The following is a 22,020-nucleotide window of genomic DNA, read 5'->3' on the forward strand; positions in this document are numbered from 1 at the left end:
AACTCAGCAGGTCAAGGGGGGTCCGGCGGAAACTCAGCAGGTCAAGGGGGGTCCGGCGGAAACTCAGCAGGTCAAGGGGGGTCCGGCGGAAACTCAGCAGGTCAAGGGGGGTCCGGCGGAAACTCAGCAGGTCAAGGGGGGTCCGGCGGAAACTCAGCAGGTCAAGGGGGGCCCGGCGGAAACTCAGCAGGTCAAGGGGGGCCCGGCGGAAACTCAGCAGGTCAAGGGGGGCCCGGCGGAAACTCAGCAGGTCAAGGGGGGCCCGGCGGAAACTCAGCAGGTCAAGGGGGGCCCGGCGGAAACTCAGCAGGTCAAGGGGGGCCCGGCGGAAACTCAGCAGGTCAAGGGGGGCCGGCGGAAACTCAGCAGGTCAAGGGGGGCCCGGCGGAAACTCAGCAGGTCAAGGGGGGCCCGGCGGAAACTCAGCAGGTCAAGGGGGGCCCGGCGGAAACTCAGCAGGTCAAGGGGGGCCCGGCGGAAACTCAGCAGGTCAAGGGGGGCCCGGCGGAAACTCAGCAGGTCAAGGGGGGCCCGGCGGAAACTCAGCAGGTCAAGGGGGGCCCGGCGGAAACTCAGCAGGTCAAGGGGGGCCCGGCGGAAACTCAGCAGGTCAAGGGGGGCCCGGCGGAAACTCAGCAGGTCAAGGGGGGCCCGGCGGAAACTCAGCAGGTCAAGGGGGGCCCGGCGGAAACTCAGCAGGTCAAGGGGGGCCCGGCGGAAACTCAGCAGGTCAAGGGGGGCCCGGCGGAAACTCAGCAGGTCAAGGGGGGCCCGGCGGAAACTCAGCAGGTCAAGGGGGGCCCGGCGGAAACTCAGCAGGTCAAGGGGGGCCCGGCGGAAACTCAGCAGGTCAAGGGGGGCCCGGCGGAAACTCAGCAGGTCAAGGGGGGCCCGGCGGAAACTCAGCAGGTCAAGGGGGGCCCGGCGGAAACTCAGCAGGTCAAGGGGGGCCCGGCGGAAACTCAGCAGGTCAAGGGGGGCCCGGCGGAAACTCAGCAGGTCAAGGGGGGCCCGGCAGAAACTCAGCAGGTCAAGGGGGGCCCGGCAGAAACTCAGCAGGTCAAGGGGGGCCCGGCAGAAACTCAGCAGGTCAAGGGGGGTCCGGCAGAAACTCAGCAGGTCAAGGGGGGTCCGGCAGAAACTCAGCAGGTCAAGGGGGGTCCGGCAGAAACTCAGCAGGTCAAGGGGGGTCCGGCAGAAACTCAGCAGGTCAAGGGGGGTCCGGCAGAAACTCAGCAGGTCAAGGGGGGTCCGGCAGAAACTCAGCAGGTCAAGGGGGGTCCGGCAGAAACTCAGCAGGTCAAGGGGGGTCCGGCAGAAACTCAGCAGGTCAAGGGGGGTCCGGCAGAAACTCAGCAGGTCAAGGGGGGTCCGGCAGAAACTCAGCAGGTCAAGGGGGGTCCGGCAGAAACTCAGCAGGTCAAGGGGGGTCCGGCAGAAACTCAGCAGGTCAAGGGGGGTCCGGCAGAAACTCAGCAGGTCAAGGGGGGTCCGGCAGAAACTCAGCAGGTCAAGGGGGGTCCGGCAGAAACTCAGCAGGTCAAGGGGGGTCCGGCAGAAACTCAGCAGGTCAAGGGGGGTCCGGCAGAAACTCAGCAGGTCAAGGGGGGTCCGGCAGAAACTCAGCAGGTCAAGGGGGGTCCGGCAGAAACTCAGCAGGTCAAGGGGGGTCCGGCAGAAACTCAGCAGGTCAAGGGGGGTCCGGCAGAAACTCAGCAGGTCAAGGGGGGTCCGGCAGAAACTCAGCAGGTCAAGGGGGGTCCGGCAGAAACTCAGCAGGTCAAGGGGGGTCCGGCAGAAACTCAGCAGGTCAAGGGGGGTCCGGCAGAAACTCAGCAGGTCAAGGGGGGTCCGGCAGAAACTCAGCGGGTCAAGGGGGGTCCGGCAGAAACTCAGCGGGTCAAGGGGGGTCCGGCAGAAACTCAGCGGGTCAAGGGGGCCGGCAGAAACTCAGCGGGTCAAGGGGGGTCCGGCAGAAACTCAGCGGGTCAAGGGGGGTCCGGCAGAAACTCAGCGGGTCAAGGGGGGTCCGGCAGAAACTCAGCGGGTCAAGGGGGGTCCGGCAGAAACTCAGCGGGTCAAGGGGGGTCCGGCAGAAACTCAGCGGGTCAAGGGGGGTCGGCAGAAACTCAGCGGGTCAAGGGGGGTCCGGCAGAAACTCAGCGGGTCAAGGGGGGTCCGGCAGAAACTCAGCAGGTCAAGGGGGGTCCGGCAGAAACTCAGCAGGTCAAGGGGGGTCCGGCAGAAACTCAGCAGGTCAAGGGGGGTCCGGCAGAAACTCAGCAGGTCAAGGGGGGTCCGGCAGAAACTCAGCAGGTCAAGGGGGGGTCCGGCGGAAACTCAGCAGGTCAAGGGGGGTCCGGCAGAAACTCAGCAGGTCAAGGGGGGTCCGGCAGAAACTCAGCAGGTCAAGGGGGGTCCGGCAGGAAACTCAGCAGGTCAAGGGGGGTCCGGCGGAAACTCAGCAGGTCAAGGGGGGTCCGGCGGAAACTCAGCAGGTCAAGGGGGGTCCGGCGGAAACTCAGCAGGTCAAGGGGGGTCCGGCGGAAACTCAGCAGGTCAAGGGGGTCCGGCGGAAACTCAGCAGGTCAAGGGGGGTCCGGCGGAAACTCAGCAGGTCAAGGGGGGGTCCGGCGGAAACTCAGCAGGTCAAGGGGGGTCCGGCGGAAACTCAGCAGGTCAAGGGGGTCCGGCGGAAACTCAGCAGGTCAAGGGGGGTCCGGCGGAAACTCAGCAGGTCAAGGGGGGTCCGGCGGAAACTCAGCAGGTCAAGGGGGGTCCGGCGGAAACTCAGCAGGTCAAGGGGGGTCCGGCGGAAACTCAGCAGGTCAAGGGGGGTCCGGCGGAAACTCAGCAGGTCAAGGGGGGGTCCGGCGGAAACTCAGCAGGTCAAGGGGGGTCCGGCGGAAACTCAGCAGGTCAAGGGGGGTCCGGCGGAAACTCAGCAGGTCAAGGGGGTCCGGCGGAAACTCAGCAGGTCGAGGGGGTCCGGCGGAAACTCAGCAGGTCAAGGGGGGTCCGGCGGAAACTCAGCAGGTCAAGGGGGGTCCGGCGGAAACTCAGCAGGTCAAGGGGGGCCGGCGGAAACTCAGCAGGTCAAGGGGGGCCCGGCGGAAACTCAGCAGGTCAAGGGGGGGCCCGGCGGAAACTCAGCAGGTCAAGGGGGGCCCGGCGGAAACTCAGCAGGTCAAGGGGGGCCCGGCGGAAACTCAGCAGGTCAAGGGGGGCCCGGCGGAAACTCAGCAGGTCAAGGGGGGCCGGCGGAAACTCAGCAGGTCAAGGGGGCCCGGCAGAAACTCAGCGGGTCAAGGGGGGCCCGGCAGAAACTCAGCGGGTCAAGGGGGGCCCGGCAGAAACTCAGCGGGTCAAGGGGGGTCCGGCAGAAACTCAGCAGGTCAAGGGGGGTCGGCAGAAACTCAGCAGGTCAAGGGGGGTCCGGCAGAAACTCAGCAGGTCAAGGGGGGTCCGGCGGAAACTCAGCAGGTCAAGGGGGGCCCGGCGGAAACTCAGCAGGTCAAGGGGGGCCCGGCGGAAACTCAGCAGGTCAAGGGGGGCCGGCGGAAACTCAGCAGGTCAAGGGGGGCCCGGCGGAAACTCAGCAGTCAAGGGGGGCCCGGCGGAAACTCAGCAGGTCAAGGGGGGGCCGGCGGAAACTCAGCAGGTCAAGGGGGGTCCGGCGGAAACTCAGCAGGTCAAGGGGGGTCCGGCGGAAACTCAGCAGGTCAAGGGGGGTCCGGCGGAAACTCAGCGGTCAAGGGGGGTCCGGCAGAAACTCAGCAGGTCAAGGGGGGTCCGGCAGAAACTCAGCAGGTCAAGGGGGGTCCGGCAGAAACTCAGCAGGTCAAGGGGGGTCCGGCAGAAACTCAGCAGGTCAAGGGGGGTCCGGCAGAAACTCAGCAGGTCAAGGGGGGTCCGGCAGAAACTCAGCAGGTCAAGGGGGGTCCGGCAGAAACTCAGCAGGTCAAGGGGGGTCCGGCAGAAACTCAGCAGGTCAAGGGGGGTCCGGCAGAAACTCAGCAGGTCAAGGGGGGTCCGGCAGAAACTCAGCAGGTCAAGGGGGGTCCGGCAGAAACTCAGCAGGTCAAGGGGGGTCCGGCAGAAACTCAGCAGGTCAAGGGGGGTCCGGCAGAAACTCAGCAGGTCAAGGGGGGTCCGGCAGAAACTCAGCAGGTCAAGGGGGGTCCGGCAGAAACTCAGCAGGTCAAGGGGGGTCCGGCAGAAACTCAGCAGGTCAAGGGGGGTCCGGCAGAAACTCAGCAGGTCAAGGGGGGTCCGGCAGAAACTCAGCAGGTCAAGGGGGGTCCGGCAGAAACTCAGCAGGTCAAGGGGGGTCCGGCAGAAACTCAGCAGGTCAAGGGGGGTCCGGCAGAAACTCAGCAGGTCAAGGGGGGTCCGGCAGAAACTCAGCAGGTCAAGGGGGGTCCGGCAGAAACTCAGCAGGTCAAGGGGGGTCCGGCAGAAACTCAGCAGGTCAAGGGGGGTCCGGCAGAAACTCAGCAGGTCAAGGGGGGTCCGGCAGAAACTCAGCAGGTCAAGGGGGGTCCGGCAGAAACTCAGCAGGTCAAGGGGGGTCCGGCAGAAACTCAGCAGGTCAAGGGGGGTCCGGCAGAAACTCAGCAGGTCAAGGGGGGTCCGGCAGAAACTCAGCAGGTCAAGGGGGGTCCGGCAGAAACTCAGCAGGTCAAGGGGGGTCCGGCAGAAACTCAGCAGGTCAAGGGGGGTCCGGCAGAAACTCAGCAGGTCAAGGGGGGTCCGGCAGAAACTCAGCAGGTCAAGGGGGGTCCGGCAGAAACTCAGCAGGTCAAGGGGGGTCCGGCAGAAACTCAGCAGGTCAAGGGGGGTCCGGCAGAAACTCAGCAGGTCAAGGGGGGTCCGGCAGAAACTCAGCAGGTCAAGGGGGGTCCGGCAGAAACTCAGCAGGTCAAGGGGGGTCCGGCAGAAACTCAGCAGGTCAAGGGGGGTCCGGCAGAAACTCAGCAGGTCAAGGGGGGTCCGGCAGAAACTCAGCAGGTCAAGGGGGGTCCGGCAGAAACTCAGCAGGTCAAGGGGGGTCCGGCAGAAACTCAGCAGGTCAAGGGGGGTCCGGCAGAAACTCAGCAGGTCAAGGGGGGTCCGGCAGAAACTCAGCAGGTCAAGGGGGGTCCGGCAGAAACTCAGCAGGTCAAGGGGGGTCCGGCAGAAACTCAGCAGGTCAAGGGGGGTCCGGCAGAAACTCAGCAGGTCAAGGGGGGTCCGGCAGAAACTCAGCAGGTCAAGGGGGGTCCGGCAGAAACTCAGCAGGTCAAGGGGGGTCCGGCAGAAACTCAGCAGGTCAAGGGGGGTCCGGCAGAAACTCAGCAGGTCAAGGGGGGTCCGGCAGAAACTCAGCAGGTCAAGGGGGGTCCGGCAGAAACTCAGCAGGTCAAGGGGGGTCCGGCAGAAACTCAGCAGGTCAAGGGGGGTCCGGCAGAAACTCAGCAGGTCAAGGGGGGTCCGGCAGAAACTCAGCAGGTCAAGGGGGGTCCGGCAGAAACTCAGCAGGTCAAGGGGGGTCCGGCAGAAACTCAGCAGGTCAAGGGGGGTCCGGCAGAAACTCAGCAGGTCAAGGGGGGTCCGGCAGAAACTCAGCAGGTCAAGGGGGGTCCGGCAGAAACTCAGCAGGTCAAGGGGGGTCCGGCAGAAACTCAGCAGGTCAAGGGGGGTCCGGCAGAAACTCAGCAGGTCAAGGGGGGTCCGGCAGAAACTCAGCAGGTCAAGGGGGGTCCGGCAGAAACTCAGCAGGTCAAGGGGGGTCCGGCAGAAACTCAGCAGGTCAAGGGGGGTCCGGCAGAAACTCAGCAGGTCAAGGGGGGTCCGGCAGAAACTCAGCAGGTCAAGGGGGGTCCGGCAGAAACTCAGCAGGTCAAGGGGGGTCCGGCAGAAACTCAGCAGGTCAAGGGGGGTCCGGCAGAAACTCAGCAGGTCAAGGGGGGTCCGGCAGAAACTCAGCAGGTCAAGGGGGGTCCGGCAGAAACTCAGCAGGTCAAGGGGGGTCCGGCAGAAACTCAGCAGGTCAAGGGGGGTCCGGCAGAAACTCAGCAGGTCAAGGGGGGTCCGGCAGAAACTCAGCAGGTCAAGGGGGGTCCGGCAGAAACTCAGCAGGTCAAGGGGGGTCCGGCAGAAACTCAGCAGGTCAAGGGGGGTCCGGCAGAAACTCAGCAGGTCAAGGGGGGTCCGGCAGAAACTCAGCAGGTCAAGGGGGGTCCGGCAGAAACTCAGCAGGTCAAGGGGGGTCCGGCAGAAACTCAGCAGGTCAAGGGGGGTCCGGCAGAAACTCAGCAGGTCAAGGGGGGTCCGGCAGAAACTCAGCAGGTCAAGGGGGGTCCGGCAGAAACTCAGCAGGTCAAGGGGGGTCCGGCAGAAACTCAGCAGGTCAAGGGGGTCCGGCAGAAACTCAGCAGGTCAAGGGGGGTCCGGCAGAAACTCAGCAGGTCAAGGGGGGTCCGGCAGAAACTCAGCAGGTCAAGGGGGGTCCGGCAGAAACTCAGCAGGTCAAGGGGGGTCCGGCAGAAACTCAGCAGGTCAAGGGGGGTCCGGCAGAAACTCAGCAGGTCAAGGGGGGTCCGGCAGAAACTCAGCAGGTCAAGGGGGGTCCGGCAGAAACTCAGCAGGTCAAGGGGGGTCCGGCAGAAACTCAGCAGGTCAAGGGGGGTCCGGCAGAAACTCAGCAGGTCAAGGGGGGTCCGGCAGAAACTCAGCAGGTCAAGGGGGGTCCGGCAGAAACTCAGCAGGTCAAGGGGGGTCCGGCAGAAACTCAGCAGGTCAAGGGGGGTCCGGCAGAAACTCAGCAGGTCAAGGGGGGTCCGGCAGAAACTCAGCAGGTCAAGGGGGGTCCGGCAGAAACTCAGCAGGTCAAGGGGGGTCCGGCAGAAACTCAGCAGGTCAAGGGGGGTCCGGCAGAAACTCAGCAGGTCAAGGGGGGGTCCGGCAGAAACTCAGCAGGTCAAGGGGGGTCCGGCAGAAACTCAGCAGGTCAAGGGGGGTCCGGCAGAAACTCAAAACTCAGCAGGTCAAGGGGGGTCCGGCAGAAACTCAGCAGGTCAAGGGGGGTCCGGCAGAAACTCAGCAGGTCAAGGGGGGTCCGGCAGAAACTCAGCAGGTCAAGGGGGGTCCGGCAGAAACTCAGCAGGTCAAGGGGGGTCCGGCAGAAACTCAGCAGGTCAAGGGGGGTCCGGCAGAAACTCAGCAGGTCAAGGGGGGTCCGGCAGAAACTCAGCAGGTCAAGGGGGGTCCGGCAGAAACTCAGCAGGTCAAGGGGGGTCCGGCAGAAACTCAGCAGGTCAAGGGGGGTCCGGCAGAAACTCAGCAGGTCAAGGGGGGTCCGGCAGAAACTCAGCAGGTCAAGGGGGGTCCGGCAGAAACTCAGCAGGTCAAGGGGGGTCCGGCAGAAACTCAGCAGGTCAAGGGGGGTCCGGCAGAAACTCAGCAGGTCAAGGGGGGTCCGGCAGAAACTCAGCAGGTCAAGGGGGGTCCGGCAGAAACTCAGCAGGTCAAGGGGGGTCCGGCAGAAACTCAGCAGGTCAAGGGGGGTCCGGCAGAAACTCAGCAGGTCAAGGGGGGTCCGGCAGAAACTCAGCAGGTCAAGGGGGGTCCGGCAGAAACTCAGCAGGTCAAGGGGGGTCCGGCAGAAACTCAGCAGGTCAAGGGGGGTCCGGCAGAAACTCAGCAGGTCAAGGGGGGTCCGGCAGAAACTCAGCAGGTCAAGGGGGGTCCGGCAGAAACTCAGCAGGTCAAGGGGGGTCCGGCAGAAACTCAGCAGGTCAAGGGGGGTCCGGCAGAAACTCAGCAGGTCAAGGGGGGTCCGGCAGAAACTCAGCAGGTCAAGGGGGGTCCGGCAGAAACTCAGCAGGTCAAGGGGGGTCCGGCAGAAACTCAGCAGGTCAAGGGGGGTCCGGCAGAAACTCAGCAGGTCAAGGGGGGTCCGGCAGAAACTCAGCAGGTCAAGGGGGGTCCGGCAGAAACTCAGCAGGTCAAGGGGGGTCCGGCAGAAACTCAGCAGGTCAAGGGGGGTCCGGCAGAAACTCAGCAGGTCAAGGGGGGTCCGGCAGAAACTCAGCAGGTCAAGGGGGGTCCGGCAGAAACTCAGCAGGTCAAGGGGGGTCCGGCAGAAACTCAGCAGGTCAAGGGGGGTCCGGCAGAAACTCAGCAGGTCAAGGGGGGTCCGGCAGAAACTCAGCAGGTCAAGGGGGGTCCGGCAGAAACTCAGCAGGTCAAGGGGGGTCCGGCAGAAACTCAGCAGGTCAAGGGGGGTCCGGCAGAAACTCAGCAGGTCAAGGGGGGTCCGGCAGAAACTCAGCAGGTCAAGGGGGGTCCGGCAGAAACTCAGCAGGTCAAGGGGGGTCCGGCAGAAACTCAGCAGGTCAAGGGGGGTCCGGCAGAAACTCAGCAGGTCAAGGGGGGTCCGGCAGAAACTCAGCAGGTCAAGGGGGGTCCGGCAGAAACTCAGCAGGTCAAGGGGGGTCCGGCAGAAACTCAGCAGGTCAAGGGGGGTCCGGCAGAAACTCAGCAGGTCAAGGGGGGTCCGGCAGAAACTCAGCAGGTCAAGGGGGGTCCGGCAGAAACTCAGCAGGTCAAGGGGGGTCCGGCAGAAACTCAGCAGGTCAAGGGGGGTCCGGCAGAAACTCAGCAGGTCAAGGGGGGTCCGGCAGAAACTCAGCAGGTCAAGGGGGGTCCGGCAGAAACTCAGCAGGTCAAGGGGGGTCCGGCAGAAACTCAGCAGGTCAAGGGGGGTCCGGCAGAAACTCAGCAGGTCAAGGGGGGTCCGGCAGAAACTCAGCAGGTCAAGGGGGGTCCGGCAGAAACTCAGCAGGTCAAGGGGGGTCCGGCAGAAACTCAGCAGGTCAAGGGGGGTCCGGCAGAAACTCAGCAGGTCAAGGGGGGTCGGCAGAAACTCAGCAGGTCAAGGGGGGTCCGGCAGAAACTCAGCAGGTCAAGGGGGGGTCCGGCAGAAACTCAGCAGGTCAAGGGGGGTCCGGCAGAAACTCAGCAGGTCAAGGGGGGTCCGGCAGAAACTCAGCAGGTCAAGGGGGGTCCGGCAGAAACTCAGCAGGTCAAGGGGGGTCCGGCAGAAACTCAGCAGGTCAAGGGGGGTCCGGCAGAAACTCAGCAGGTCAAGGGGGGTCCGGCAGAAACTCAGCAGGTCAAGGGGGGTCCGGCAGAAACTCAGCAGGTCAAGGGGGGTCCGGCAGAAACTCAGCAGGTCAAGGGGGGTCCGGCAGAAACTCAGCAGGTCAAGGGGGGTCCGGCAGAAACTCAGCAGTTTCGTGTCACAATCGTTTCATGTCACAGTGATAAATATATTCCTGGTTAAAAATGGTCCTGTACCTGGATACAAGCTCATTAGGCATAAAACTTGAAAAGTGTGTAAATCAAAGGATATCTGTACCAATGGAAAAAGGGCATGGCAAATAACCCTGCTAGAGTTCATGCCCATTTGATTGTTTCAGGAATCATGTTATTCTCCCACATTCTCAATAGCCCTCAGATTTTACTATTCGACAGCACACTAGCAACATTTGACAAATCCTCTATAGAGAAATATTATTTATTGAATATTTTATTTCTCATTTGTTAATGCTTCTGGAAAGAGTTTATTCAAAACTATTATTAAACATTTATTTTAATAAGAAAAAATTTAACATTACATATCTTGAGAGAAGAGAAAACATGCAGATGTTGAAAATTTTCAATAAATATTTAGTTCGGCCCTCGACTTAGTCCAATTTTTTAATTTTGGCCCTCCGTGAATTTGAGTTTGACACCCCTGCTCTACGTTATTCCTAGATTGTGGTCACCAGAGCTGCACACAACACTCCTACTGTAGCCAAACCAAAGTTGTATGCAGGTGTAACTTGAAAAGCCAACATTGCCCACCAACTGGTTTCTCCATCCTAGTCTTTCTACTTTGTCATGAGTTTTGCTTCAGAAAAACACCAAGTGGTGATAATCCACATGTTATGTTCCTTTTAAGGGTTTATGCACAAAACTTGTCCATGCTGTCCTGACTGTGACCATTATGTTTTCACTTGACTGAAATCATTATGAGTTTATATGCAAATTGTGCCTTGGCCTCAAGGCCCACAAACCTCTCAGTTCAATCGACTCATGGGTGTTATCACTGGCCCAACAAATTCACAGAGAAATTTAAAAAACAAAACTATCTAAAACTATCACTCATTCCTTGCCAACATGGGAGGTATAACGTTGATCTCATTAATTCTCAAGGATTGATAAGGTACAAGGGACTCAGGTCTCTAGTGTTCTGAAGCAATGTCAAAGCCTTGGGTCAAAAGGATTTAGAGCATTAGAGAATTGTGGCTTGGGCCAAAGGGAGGAGATGGTTCAATATGGATACAGGTACTTATGGATCAAAGTATGGGAGTGATCCAACAGGGACCCCAAACTAACATAGTCCACAGGTATCCCAGAATGACCCAACAGTGGTCAGATCAGGACAAGGTTTAGGTTCTTTTGAAATGCTCCAAAGGACTATGCATTGGCAATTATATCAACCCCCACCATTGGCATGGAAATTGCATCGTGTGAGAGGGAATGACTTCTACAACGGCTTGGCCAACATTCAGAAGCAACTTTGATTAAAGCAACAAATTCTTGCACACATCATCATGTGCTCAGTTTCTTTTCAATGTCTGCAGAGCTACAGTAGTTTTCATAAATATTCAGATATTTTTGTTGTAAAATCTTTTATGCTGTTTATTACCCTTAACCTGTGAGAACCTTACCCCCAGCAAGGTTTTCATAGATTACAGAGAGAAAAACCTTGTGTGCAGGACTCTATATGACACTATCTTCCTTTGCACATGATCTTTTCACTTTTCAGTTCACATTCATCACCAGCCCTTCAGTACTTACCTAATTCGGCAGAAAAAAGACTTCTCTTGAATACAATCCAAAGGTGATGAACCTGAAATATAGCCAAAGTTATGTATTATGGAATTACATTAAGTGGAGAAGGGGAAAAAATCTAAATATTACACTCATACAATGACACTCCATCTTTTGTGACGACTTAAATGATCACGTGTAAACAGTCAAATCTGATAACTATGGGGAGCGTGGCCATGCGAAGGACTTAGACATGTTTTCATTGAGCTCTCTGAAGACAGTTAAAATCTTAAAATTAAGACCCATTAAAAACTTCATCATATAGACCTATATCACTTCTGAATACCAATTATAAAATATTGGCAAATACTAGCTAATAGGACATTCTTCAAATAGTCAAAGTAGACTATTTAACATAATATATGGCAAAATCAAAGTTGAATCCAAGTATAATATTCTCTCGATGCAGAAAAAGCATTTAAAAAAATTAAAACATTGAAAAAATTTGGCATTGGTAGAAAATTTATAACTTGGATAAAAATTCTATCATAAAGCACAAGCCAAAATCATAACTAATAATCAAATGTCATCAGATTTTCCCTTGAGTAGACAGGGGTATCCTGTGTCTCCGGCACTTTTTATCTTAGTGATAAAACAACTGGCGAGAGATTATAAGATGAGATCTATATATTAAGGGCTTCAAGGATGGATGGGAAGAACATAAAATTAGTTTATTTGCTGATGTGCTATTATTCATGTCTGGCCCAGTTGAATCATTGATAAGATTACAAACAACGTTAGAAAAATATGGAAGAGTATCAGGTCATAAATATGGTTAAGAGTGAGATATACCATTAACAAATTTTGATTATGAAAGATAACGGTGGTCTTCATTGGCTATGCGAGTGTGGAGAAGAATGACATGCACACCAAAGCCTTGGAATCAATACTGGTTTATTGTACCAGCCATTGCGCTTATGGGCCCCAGGTCATCAGACTACTGGCCTGGGATAGGCTGGTGTTCCTACCATAGTTCCTCATCTTCCCATCATGTGGGAGTATACATGGAATGATGGCCGGTGTCACCCCCAGGTCTGCATGGTCACTGTGCTCGTCGGCCATTTTGTAGGATGGTCCATGTCTTGGTGCACAGGCCGCTACATGACCCCTCCCTGAACTGGCGATTGGGCCATTGGGCTGTCTGCCCGTGTCATGGGGAAGGAGTGGAGACCAGTTCATTACAGTCCAGATATGCCAGTTTCAGACAATCAACAGCAAATGTTTCCTCATTACCACCAATGTCAAGGACAAAGATGGAGCTGTTGTCCCCAGTGACATTGTAGGGCCCCTTATTGGGTCGGCTGGTGTGTGCCCCTTCACACAAATATACTGACAAATCCAAGTCCATGGGGATGTTATATTTAGGAAGGCTATGTGGTGGGGGTTGCTGTGGGATCAGGGACCCCAGTTTTTGCTGCAAGTTCTCAAGGATTGCTGCAGGATCTTCTGGGTATTTATCAGGGGCCTGAAACTCCCCCAAAATCATTAATTAAGGGTGCATCATAAACCATCTCTGCTGCCAGCATGGTAAAATCCCAGCAGGACCCAAGACAGTTTGTCCATCCAGTTAGGACCCTTGAGCCGGCCGTCAAGGCTGTCTTGAGGTACTTTCGAAACCACTCCACCAATCCATTGGCCTGAGAGTGATACGTCATGGCGTGGTGGAGCGGTGTCCCTAGGAAGTTAGCTAGCGCTGCCCACATCCCAGAGGTGAATTGAACCCCCTGTCAGAGATTAGATATTCTGGGACCCCTGAATCTGGACACCCAGAAATTGCATAAATCAAAGTCTGAAGTATCAAGATGTGTTTTAGATATGGGACAGAAATAGGACTGTTTGTACATACTACGTGGTTGTATGTGAAGGTGAGACCTTTCTGGAAGGATACTACTGAAATATTAACAAGAATAACAGGGGTGGCCTTCATGGGCAACTTTATTAAAATAAGCAATAAATTAACTAAATTTTAAATTTTATTTGTTAAAATGGCCTTAGCAGTGCCCAAGAAATGTATTGCAATTACTTGGAATCCAACTCCCCTCTACATAGAGCATGAAGGACTGCTGAGATGAATAGTTGCATATTCATGGAAAAAATTACACAAAACTTAAATAATAAATATGACATGGGGGGGGGGGGGGGAAGAGGGGAGCAGGAGTGATAATGTCAATGTTGTTTTCTTTTTGTTTAGAATTAAAAAAAAAGAAACCACTTTGGGTGTGCAACTTTCATACCACAATTGTTAAGGTTCAAAGGGCGATTAGGTTTATGGTCAGAGACAGTCAGCCCTTCAGACCACAGAGTTCACCTTGACTATTAGCACCCACTACATCCATTTTACCTTTCTCATTCTGCCATTAACTAACTGCTGAGAGACAGAGAGAGACAGAGAGAGACAGAGAGAGACAGAGAGAGACAGAGAGAGACAGAGAGAGACAGAGAGAGACAGAGAGAGACAGAGAGAGACAGAGAGAGACAGAGAGAGACAGAGAGAGACAGAGAGAGACAGAGAGAGACAGAGAGAGACAGAGAGAGACAGAGAGAGACAGAGAGAGACAGAGAGAGACAGAGAGAGACAGAGAGAGACAGAGAGAGACAGAGAGAGACAGAGAGAGACAGAGAGAGACAGAGAGAGACAGAGAGAGACAGAGAGAGACAGAGAGAGACAGAGAGAGACAGAGAGAGACAGAGAGAGACAGAGAGAGACAGAGAGAGACAGAGAGAGACAGAGAGAGACAGAGAGAGACAGAGAGAGACAGAGAGAGACAGAGAGAGACAGAGAGAGACAGAGAGAGACAGAGAGAGACAGAGAGAGACAGAGAGAGACAGAGAGAGACAGAGAGAGACAGAGAGAGACAGAGAGAGACAGAGAGAGACAGAGAGAGACAGAGAGAGACAGAGAGAGACAGAGAGAGACAGAGAGAGACAGAGAGAGACAGAGAGAGACAGAGAGAGACAGAGAGAGACAGAGAGAGACAGAGAGAGACAGAGAGAGACAGAGAGAGACAGAGAGAGACAGAGAGAGACAGAGAGAGACAGAGAGAGACAGAGAGAGACAGAGAGAGACAGAGAGAGACAGAGAGAGACAGAGAGAGACAGAGAGAGACAGAGAGAGACAGAGAGAGACAGAGAGAGACAGAGAGAGACAGAGAGAGACAGAGAGAGACAGAGAGAGACAGAGAGAGACAGAGAGAGACAGAGAGAGACAGAGAGAGACAGAGAGAGACAGAGAGAGACAGAGAGAGACAGAGAGAGACAGAGAGAGACAGAGAGAGACAGAGAGAGACAGAGAGAGACAGAGAGAGACAGAGAGAGACAGAGAGAGACAGAGAGAGACAGAGAGAGACAGAGAGAGACAGAGAGAGACAGAGAGAGACAGAGAGAGACAGAGAGAGACAGAGAGAGACAGAGAGAGACAGAGAGAGACAGAGAGAGACAGAGAGAGACAGAGAGAGACAGAGAGAGACAGAGAGAGACAGAGAGAGACAGAGAGAGACAGAGAGAGACAGAGAGAGACAGAGAGAGACAGAGAGAGACAGAGAGAGACAGAGAGAGACAGAGAGAGACAGAGAGAGACAGAGAGAGACAGAGAGAGACAGAGAGAGACAGAGAGAGACAGAGAGAGACAGAGAGAGACAGAGAGAGACAGAGAGAGACAGAGAGAGACAGAGAGAGACAGAGAGAGACAGAGAGAGACAGAGAGAGACAGAGAGAGACAGAGAGAGACAGAGAGAGACAGAGAGAGACAGAGAGAGACAGAGAGAGACAGAGAGAGACAGAGAGAGACAGAGAGAGACAGAGAGAGACAGAGAGAGACAGAGAGAGACAGAGAGAGACAGAGAGAGACAGAGAGAGACAGAGAGAGACAGAGAGAGACAGAGAGAGACAGAGAGAGACAGAGAGAGACAGAGAGAGACAGAGAGAGACAGAGAGAGACAGAGAGAGACAGAGAGAGACAGAGAGAGACAGAGAGAGACAGAGAGAGACAGAGAGAGACAGAGAGAGACAGAGAGAGACAGAGAGAGACAGAGAGAGACAGAGAGAGACAGAGAGAGACAGAGAGAGACAGAGAGAGACAGAGAGAGACAGAGAGAGACAGAGAGAGACAGAGAGAGACAGAGAGAGACAGAGAGAGACAGAGAGAGACAGAGAGAGACAGAGAGAGACAGAGAGAGACAGAGAGAGACAGAGAGAGACAGAGAGAGACAGAGAGAGACAGAGAGAGACAGAGAGAGACAGAGAGAGACAGAGAGAGACAGAGAGAGACAGAGAGAGACAGAGAGAGACAGAGAGAGACAGAGAGAGACAGAGAGAGACAGAGAGAGACAGAGAGAGACAGAGAGAGACAGAGAGAGACAGAGAGAGACAGAGAGAGACAGAGAGAGACAGAGAGAGACAGAGAGAGACAGAGAGAGACAGAGAGAGACAGAGAGAGACAGAGAGAGACAGAGAGAGACAGAGAGAGACAGAGAGAGACAGAGAGAGACAGAGAGAGACAGAGAGAGACAGAGAGAGACAGAGAGAGACAGAGAGAGACAGAGAGAGACAGAGAGAGACAGAGAGAGACAGAGAGAGACAGAGAGAGACAGAGAGAGACAGAGAGAGACAGAGAGAGACAGAGAGAGACAGAGAGAGACAGAGAGAGACAGAGAGAGACAGAGAGAGACAGAGAGAGACAGAGAGAGACAGAGAGAGACAGAGAGAGACAGAGAGAGACAGAGAGAGACAGAGAGAGACAGAGAGAGACAGAGAGAGACAGAGAGAGACAGAGAGAGACAGAGAGAGACAGAGAGAGACAGAGAGAGACAGAGAGAGACAGAGAGAGACAGAGAGAGACAGAGAGAGACAGAGAGAGACAGAGAGAGACAGAGAGAGACAGAGAGAGACAGAGAGAGACAGAGAGAGACAGAGAGAGACAGAGAGAGACAGAGAGAGACAGAGAGAGACAGAGAGAGACAGAGAGAGACAGAGAGAGACAGAGAGAGACAGAGAGAGACAGAGAGAGACAGAGAGAGACAGAGAGAGACAGAGAGAGACAGAGAGAGACAGAGAGAGACAGAGAGAGACAGAGAGAGACAGAATGTGAATGCCAGAGATTGGGGTTGATCCCAGGCTGCTGGAGCATTAAGGCAGCAGATCTACCAGCTGTGTCTCTGCTCTGTCTGAGAGATTATTCTGGGATTAAAAAAATTAAGCCTTGAAATTTTCGGATGTGATCAAAAGCAGCCTACATGTCTACGTCAGCACAGGCCTTACAAGGAAAGGGTTCAAAATGATCAAGCAAGACAAGAGATTAGAGGGAGCACTGCATTCCCCTGACAAGCAACTACGTAAAGCGGATGATTTAATGCTGTTAAAGTTGAATTGATTCCTCATCCAAAACTAGGTAGCCATTCAAAAATCTCAAAGATCATTGAAAATTCTTAGTTGCAATTAGAGAAACAGGGCTTTTAGTGCAATGAAGCCAAAAGTAATAAAATCTTATCTTTCCTTCTTCTCATCCAACTTTAGTAGAAAAATGTTTCCCTTTCATTTACTTATAATCCATTCACTTAAATGCACATTTAGGGCTCCTTTTAACCAATCAATGGAGCAGTCCATTTCACAATCTACTTACATCCAGTGCAACTGTTTCTTGACAGTAAAACCCACCCCCAGGAATATGGCAATCCTCTTCTGGTTTGCTCAGCACATTGTTTTTCTTTTGGGTTTCTCATCATTCGCCTCTTGCCTCTCATTCAATGAAAGTGAGTCAGACTTACCAAACAACAATTGCAAACATGAATTCCAACTAAATTTACATGAACTCATTCATTTTCAAATTTGTATTTTGATTTTTGTCAGAGAACATACATGACATTCCCAAGGTTATTTTTTCCTGTGGGCAAGGCAGAATTGGTATTGCAGGAAAACTACAAAATGCACACAAGTAAACAAGAAAGGTGAACAAATTGACTGTGTAATAGAGAGAGGAAAGAAATAAAAATCAATAAAATGTACAAGTCAGAGTCCTTACATGAGTCCCTGATTGTTAGAGAGAGAGAGAGAGAGAGAGAGAGAGAGAGAGAGAGAGAGAGAGAGAGAGAGAGAGAGAGAGAGAGAGAGAGAGAGAGAGAGAGAGAGAGAGAGAGAGAGAGAGAGAGAGAGAGAGAGAGAGAGAGAGAGAGAGAGAGAACGGAATTGATTAAAAAATGAAAATTTTCATCTTTGGTTTTATGGATTCACACAGAAATCCACAAATTGTCCCAGCAGAATGAACAATAAAGACATAATGCACAGAAAATGTGATGACGTACACTCCAGGTTCATTTGGAAGCGGATTACACCATTATGTAATCAGACAGCTGTACTTTGCTACTCTTCCTATGCTTGTGCCTTCTTAGATTTCTAGCCATCAATGGTGACATTATAAAAGAGCTGTTAATATTGTGATGCAAACTCACCAGCAGCTTTAGACATGTTCCATGGAGGAAGCTGAGATGGTTTTGTAGAGCTGTAGAAAACACCAACATCTTGTGGTGCAAGAAGCTCTGTAAACTTAATGCTTTTGAAGACATCCTCGTTGCAATTCAGAATAAAGGCGGCTTGGTAAGAGATGTATACAATGTGGCCCGTGATTAGGGAAACAGTTACAGCAAAGATATCCTGCAAAAATAAAAAAAGGGCCCAAAACAACAACTTTTTAAAATTTGTTTTTTTGATTTTTACATTTATACATAAAATCTAGCCAGTTCTATAAAAAAATTATTAGTGTATATCCTATGCTATTGGGTCCACACACTTTCACAATTAGAGGAACAATTTTCCTCAGAATTTGTAAAACACCAAAGTCTGCAGACACCGTGATTGAAGTAAAACACAATGTAAAAGCTCAGCAGGTCAAAAAGTTCACTTTGCATAGCCAAGTTAAAGATATTTCTTCTTTGGCTTGGCTTCGCGGATGAAGATTTATGGAGGGGTAATGTCCACGTCAGCTGCAGGCTCGTTTGTGACTGACAAGTCCGATGCGGGACAGGCAGACACGGTTGCAGCGGTTGCAAGGGAAAATTGGTTGGTTGGGGTTGGGTGTTGGGTTTTTCCTCCTTTGTCTTTTGTCAGTGAGGTGGGCTCTGCGGTCTTCTTCAAAGGAGGTTGCTGCCCGCCGAACTGTGAGGCGCCAAGATGCACGGTTTGAGGCGATATCAGCCCACTGGCGGTGGTCAATGGGGCAGGCACCAAGAGATTTCTTTAGGCAGTCCTTGTACCTCTTCTTTGGTGCACCTCTGTCTTGGTGGCCAGTGGAGAGCTTGCCATAGAACACGATCTTGGGAAGGTGATGTCCTCCATTCTGGAGACGTGACCTACCCAGCGCAGTTGGATCTTCAGCAGCGTGGATTTGATGCTGTCGGCCTCTGCCATCTCGAGTACTTCGATGTTAGGGATGAAGTCGCTCCAATGAATGTTGAGGATGGAGCGGAGACAACGCTGGTGGAAGCGTTCTAGGAGCCGTAGATGATGCCGGTAGAGGACCCATGATTCGGAGCCGAACAGGAGCGTAGGTATGACAACGGTTCTGTATACACTAATCTTTGTGAAGTTTTTCAGTTGGTTGTTTTTCCAGACTCTTGTGTAGTCTTCCAAAGGCACTATTTGCCTTGGCGAGTCTGTTGTCTATCTCGTTGTCGATCCTTGCATCCGATGAAATGGTGCAGCCGAGATAGGTAAACTGGTTGACCGTTTTGAGTTTTGTGTGCCCGATGGAGATGTGGGGGGACTGGTAGTCATGGTGTGGAGCTGGCTGATGGAGGACCTGAGTTTTCTACAGGCTGACTTCCAGGCCAAACATTTTGGCAGTTTCCCCAAAACAGGACGTCAAGCGCTGAAGAGCTGGCTCTGAATGGGCAACTAAAGCGGCATCGTCTGCAAAGAGTAGTTCACGGACAAGTTTCTCTTGTGTCTTGGTGTGAGCTTGCAGGCGCCTCAGATTGAAGAGGCTGCCATCCGTGCGGTACCGGATGCAAACAGCATCTTCATTGTTGAGGTCCTTCATGGCTTGTTTCAGCATCACGCTGAAGAAGATTGAAAAGAGGGTTGGTGCGAGGACGCAGCCTTGCTTCACGCCATTGTTAATAGAGAAGGGTTCAGAGAGCTCATTGCTGTATCCGACCCGACCTTGTTGGTTTTCGTGCAGTTGGATAACCATGTTGAGGAACTTTGGGGGGGGGCATCCTGTTTGACCTGCCAAGTTTCTCAAGCATTATGTTTTTCCTTAAAATTAATAGCATTCTACACTTTAACCCAAGCTTAAATTTCAGCACTCAGTGCCCCCATAGGCACTGCTGCTGACTACAAACGCAGAATTGAAAAATGAACTTCAGTGTCCACAAATGATCAGCAGAGACCAGATTCTTCAAGTCAGGAGGTTTTGTCCACTCTAGAAATAGTAGCACTAGACTCCAAGCAAATACTTCAATGGTTCAAAGGGAGTATGAATTCTCAAAGATTGCTCTCTCAAGTGAATGCAAATGATCAGAAACATTATTGTGGGGAAAAGCAAGGAGTTACTGTATCCCCTGCTGAGTGTTTATTCTGCAATTAACATTTCTTAAAATACCCTTGTAAATCTGCTGTTTCTAGGAGTTTTCTTAGCTGTATTTAAAATATTCTCAATAATGGCTACAGTTTAAGGTGACATGAATGGGATGTGAAAACTATGTAAAATTAAGTCATTCTTTTTAGACAAGGTTGACTTGCAACTTTACTCAGCCATTTTAGTTTCCTATCCTTCAGAACAATAACTAATTGTGAACAAACTCAAAATTGCACAACTTTCTTAATAGTTAACCAATGACAACACTGACATTTGATTCATGCGTGTACATGAAGGACCTCCTGCATGAAGCTATTACAGATTGCACTTTGATAGGTTAATGGGGTGTAAATTGGGCGGCACGGACGGTGGGGCGAAATGGCCTGTTACCATGCTGCATGTCCAAATATTAAAAAAACTTACAGCATTCTTTGACGTGTATTCAGAAGTAATGTTCTCTACTTCATCAACTGTGAAGGAGTTCAAGCTGAAGCTATTTCTTTCAGTGTCACAATTCATCAGGAACCTGTAGTATTCTTCATTTGCTGCAGAAGAAATTGACAAAATTACAATTACAGACATTACCAATATTGTGTAATTAATTTAAAAAGTTAATTTTCAACTTTGTTTAAAACCAAGCACAATTTTCACTCTTATTCAGCATTCGTTGGCCTCCAATTCTGAAACAAATATAATGTTGTACATTAGGTGAATCTACCTAAATAACAGTAATTAAATGAAATCTGGCAGAATTGGTACTATCCTGTAATGAAATAAAGAGCATTACGAGAACAGGAACTTCTGCAAACCTATATGCATTACAGAATTGAAAGATGCAGTCAAAGTCCATGAAAATAAGAAAATATGTTGGAAACTGGAAAAAAAAATCCAGAATTCTGGAAGCACTCCGCAGGTCAGGCAGAATCTACAGCAAGAGAAAAACCGAGACAATATTTCAGGTCAAAATCCCTTTTAGAATTTGGAAAGGGCAAGCTTGTTTCATGTTGCAAAGAGGGCAAGTATTAGATAGGACAAAAGGAATATCTCTACTAATCCAACAGTCATATTTGTTCAGTATCTCTCCCTCTCGAACTGAATGGATGACCTTTATTGCTTCTCAGAAAAAAAGCTTTTCGTTTAATTTTCAACATTCCTTTGATTTTGTTGCCCCACCTGGATATGTTAAACATAGAAATTGCTTTCTTACACCTGTTCCTTAAATATTCTCTTGAATTATCAGAAGCTTACCCTGCACTTGTTTTATGCACTGCAGTGCATACTTCAGTGTGGAAAGTGTCCTGGATTTTCCTTTCGTCATCTTCTCAGATGGCAGGTGTCTTTTTAAGGCAGTCAGTGCTTTGATCAACTCTTTTTGTGTCTTTGCTTTAGTAGATTGGTCGCTACTGTAATACAAAAATACAAGCTTATGGCTTTAACTTCATTTTCAAATTACTATTAAAAGCAATGCTCAGGGTCACCACACACTACAGTGAAGCACATTACATGGATTCATGAGTGTATTCTAAAGTCAGGAAGATGGCTTGTCATTTGATTTTTTTTCATCCTGAGATGGCCATTTCATTACCTCACTTGGTTCAATAAGCTTTGCTTATTGTTTGATTAACGACAAATCATTTGACAGCTAAATGGCTCCAAGTTTATTTAGATTCAATGAGACAAAGGCCTGTAATTTTCTATTTTGATTTGTTTTATCCATTAGTCAACTCAAGGGTGTAAAATAGCATCAAGAAGTGAAGTTCTTCAAAGGAACAGTGGAGGATGCATAATAAAAAGTAACTAACAATTAAACTATTCCAATCAGCCAAGCAGAATTTTTGGTAAATGTGTGAATAACCAGCATGTACTGCCTAGAGAGGGAACTAACCCACTTTAATGGAGTGATGCAAAAGCAGCATACATCATGCACCAAGGTATGAATTTACAGCCTTTCAAGGATTCAGCACAGATAAAAGTCCTGTATAATCCCTTGAAATAAAAATATCATAATTGCAGAATGGATTGTGTCATAGATAAAGCTGATAAAATGTCCAGTGTAATTAGAACAAATCAATGTATAGTAAAACCAGTATCCAGCACCTATGGGGATTGGTAGATGCCGGATAAATGGATTTGCTGGTTACTTGAATTCTGGATAATGGGGATTTTACTGTATTGTCACCGTTGTTGGCAGGAAGGTTAGGGTAGCACAGTTGGTGTAGTGGTTAGTGCAATGCCTTTACAGCACCAGCAATCGAGACCAGACAGGGGTTTGAGTCTCGCACTGTCTGTAAGGAGTTTGTACGTCCTCCCCATATCTACATGGGTTTTTTCCGGGAGCTCTGGTTTCCTCCCACCGTTCAAAATATACCGGGGGTGTAGGTTAATGGGCGGCACGGACTCGTGGGCTGAAGTGGCCTGTTACCGCACTGTATGTCTAAATTTAAAGGTAACATCTTCTATACATTTGTTAAAGCTCTCAAAAGAACATTTGGATCTGTAGAAATGTTCCACAAACTTTTCTTCACCAT

The 22,020-nt window shown here is 51.7% G+C and overlaps 1 protein-coding gene across 1 annotated transcript in view; it reads right to left on the reverse strand.

Annotated features, from left to right (window-relative positions):
- The window catches only part of LOC138742359 (period circadian protein homolog 2-like), a 64,688-nt gene that overhangs the window by 36,668 nt on the left and 6,000 nt on the right, over positions 1-22,020 (reverse strand). Inside the window, exons 4-7 of the mRNA XM_069896659.1 lie at positions 20,741-20,895; positions 19,916-20,037; positions 17,367-17,568; positions 10,891-10,942 (exon numbers count right to left, since the gene is read on the reverse strand). Of these exons, the coding sequence (XP_069752760.1) occupies positions 10,891-10,942; positions 17,367-17,568; positions 19,916-20,037; positions 20,741-20,895 (531 nt within the window). The remainder of the gene's footprint in view (positions 1-10,890; positions 10,943-17,366; positions 17,569-19,915; positions 20,038-20,740; positions 20,896-22,020) is intronic.

The sequence above is a fragment of the Narcine bancroftii genome, chromosome 9, assembly GCF_036971445.1.
Source record: "Narcine bancroftii isolate sNarBan1 chromosome 9, sNarBan1.hap1, whole genome shotgun sequence".
NCBI lineage: Eukaryota > Metazoa > Chordata > Chondrichthyes > Torpediniformes > Narcinidae > Narcine > Narcine bancroftii.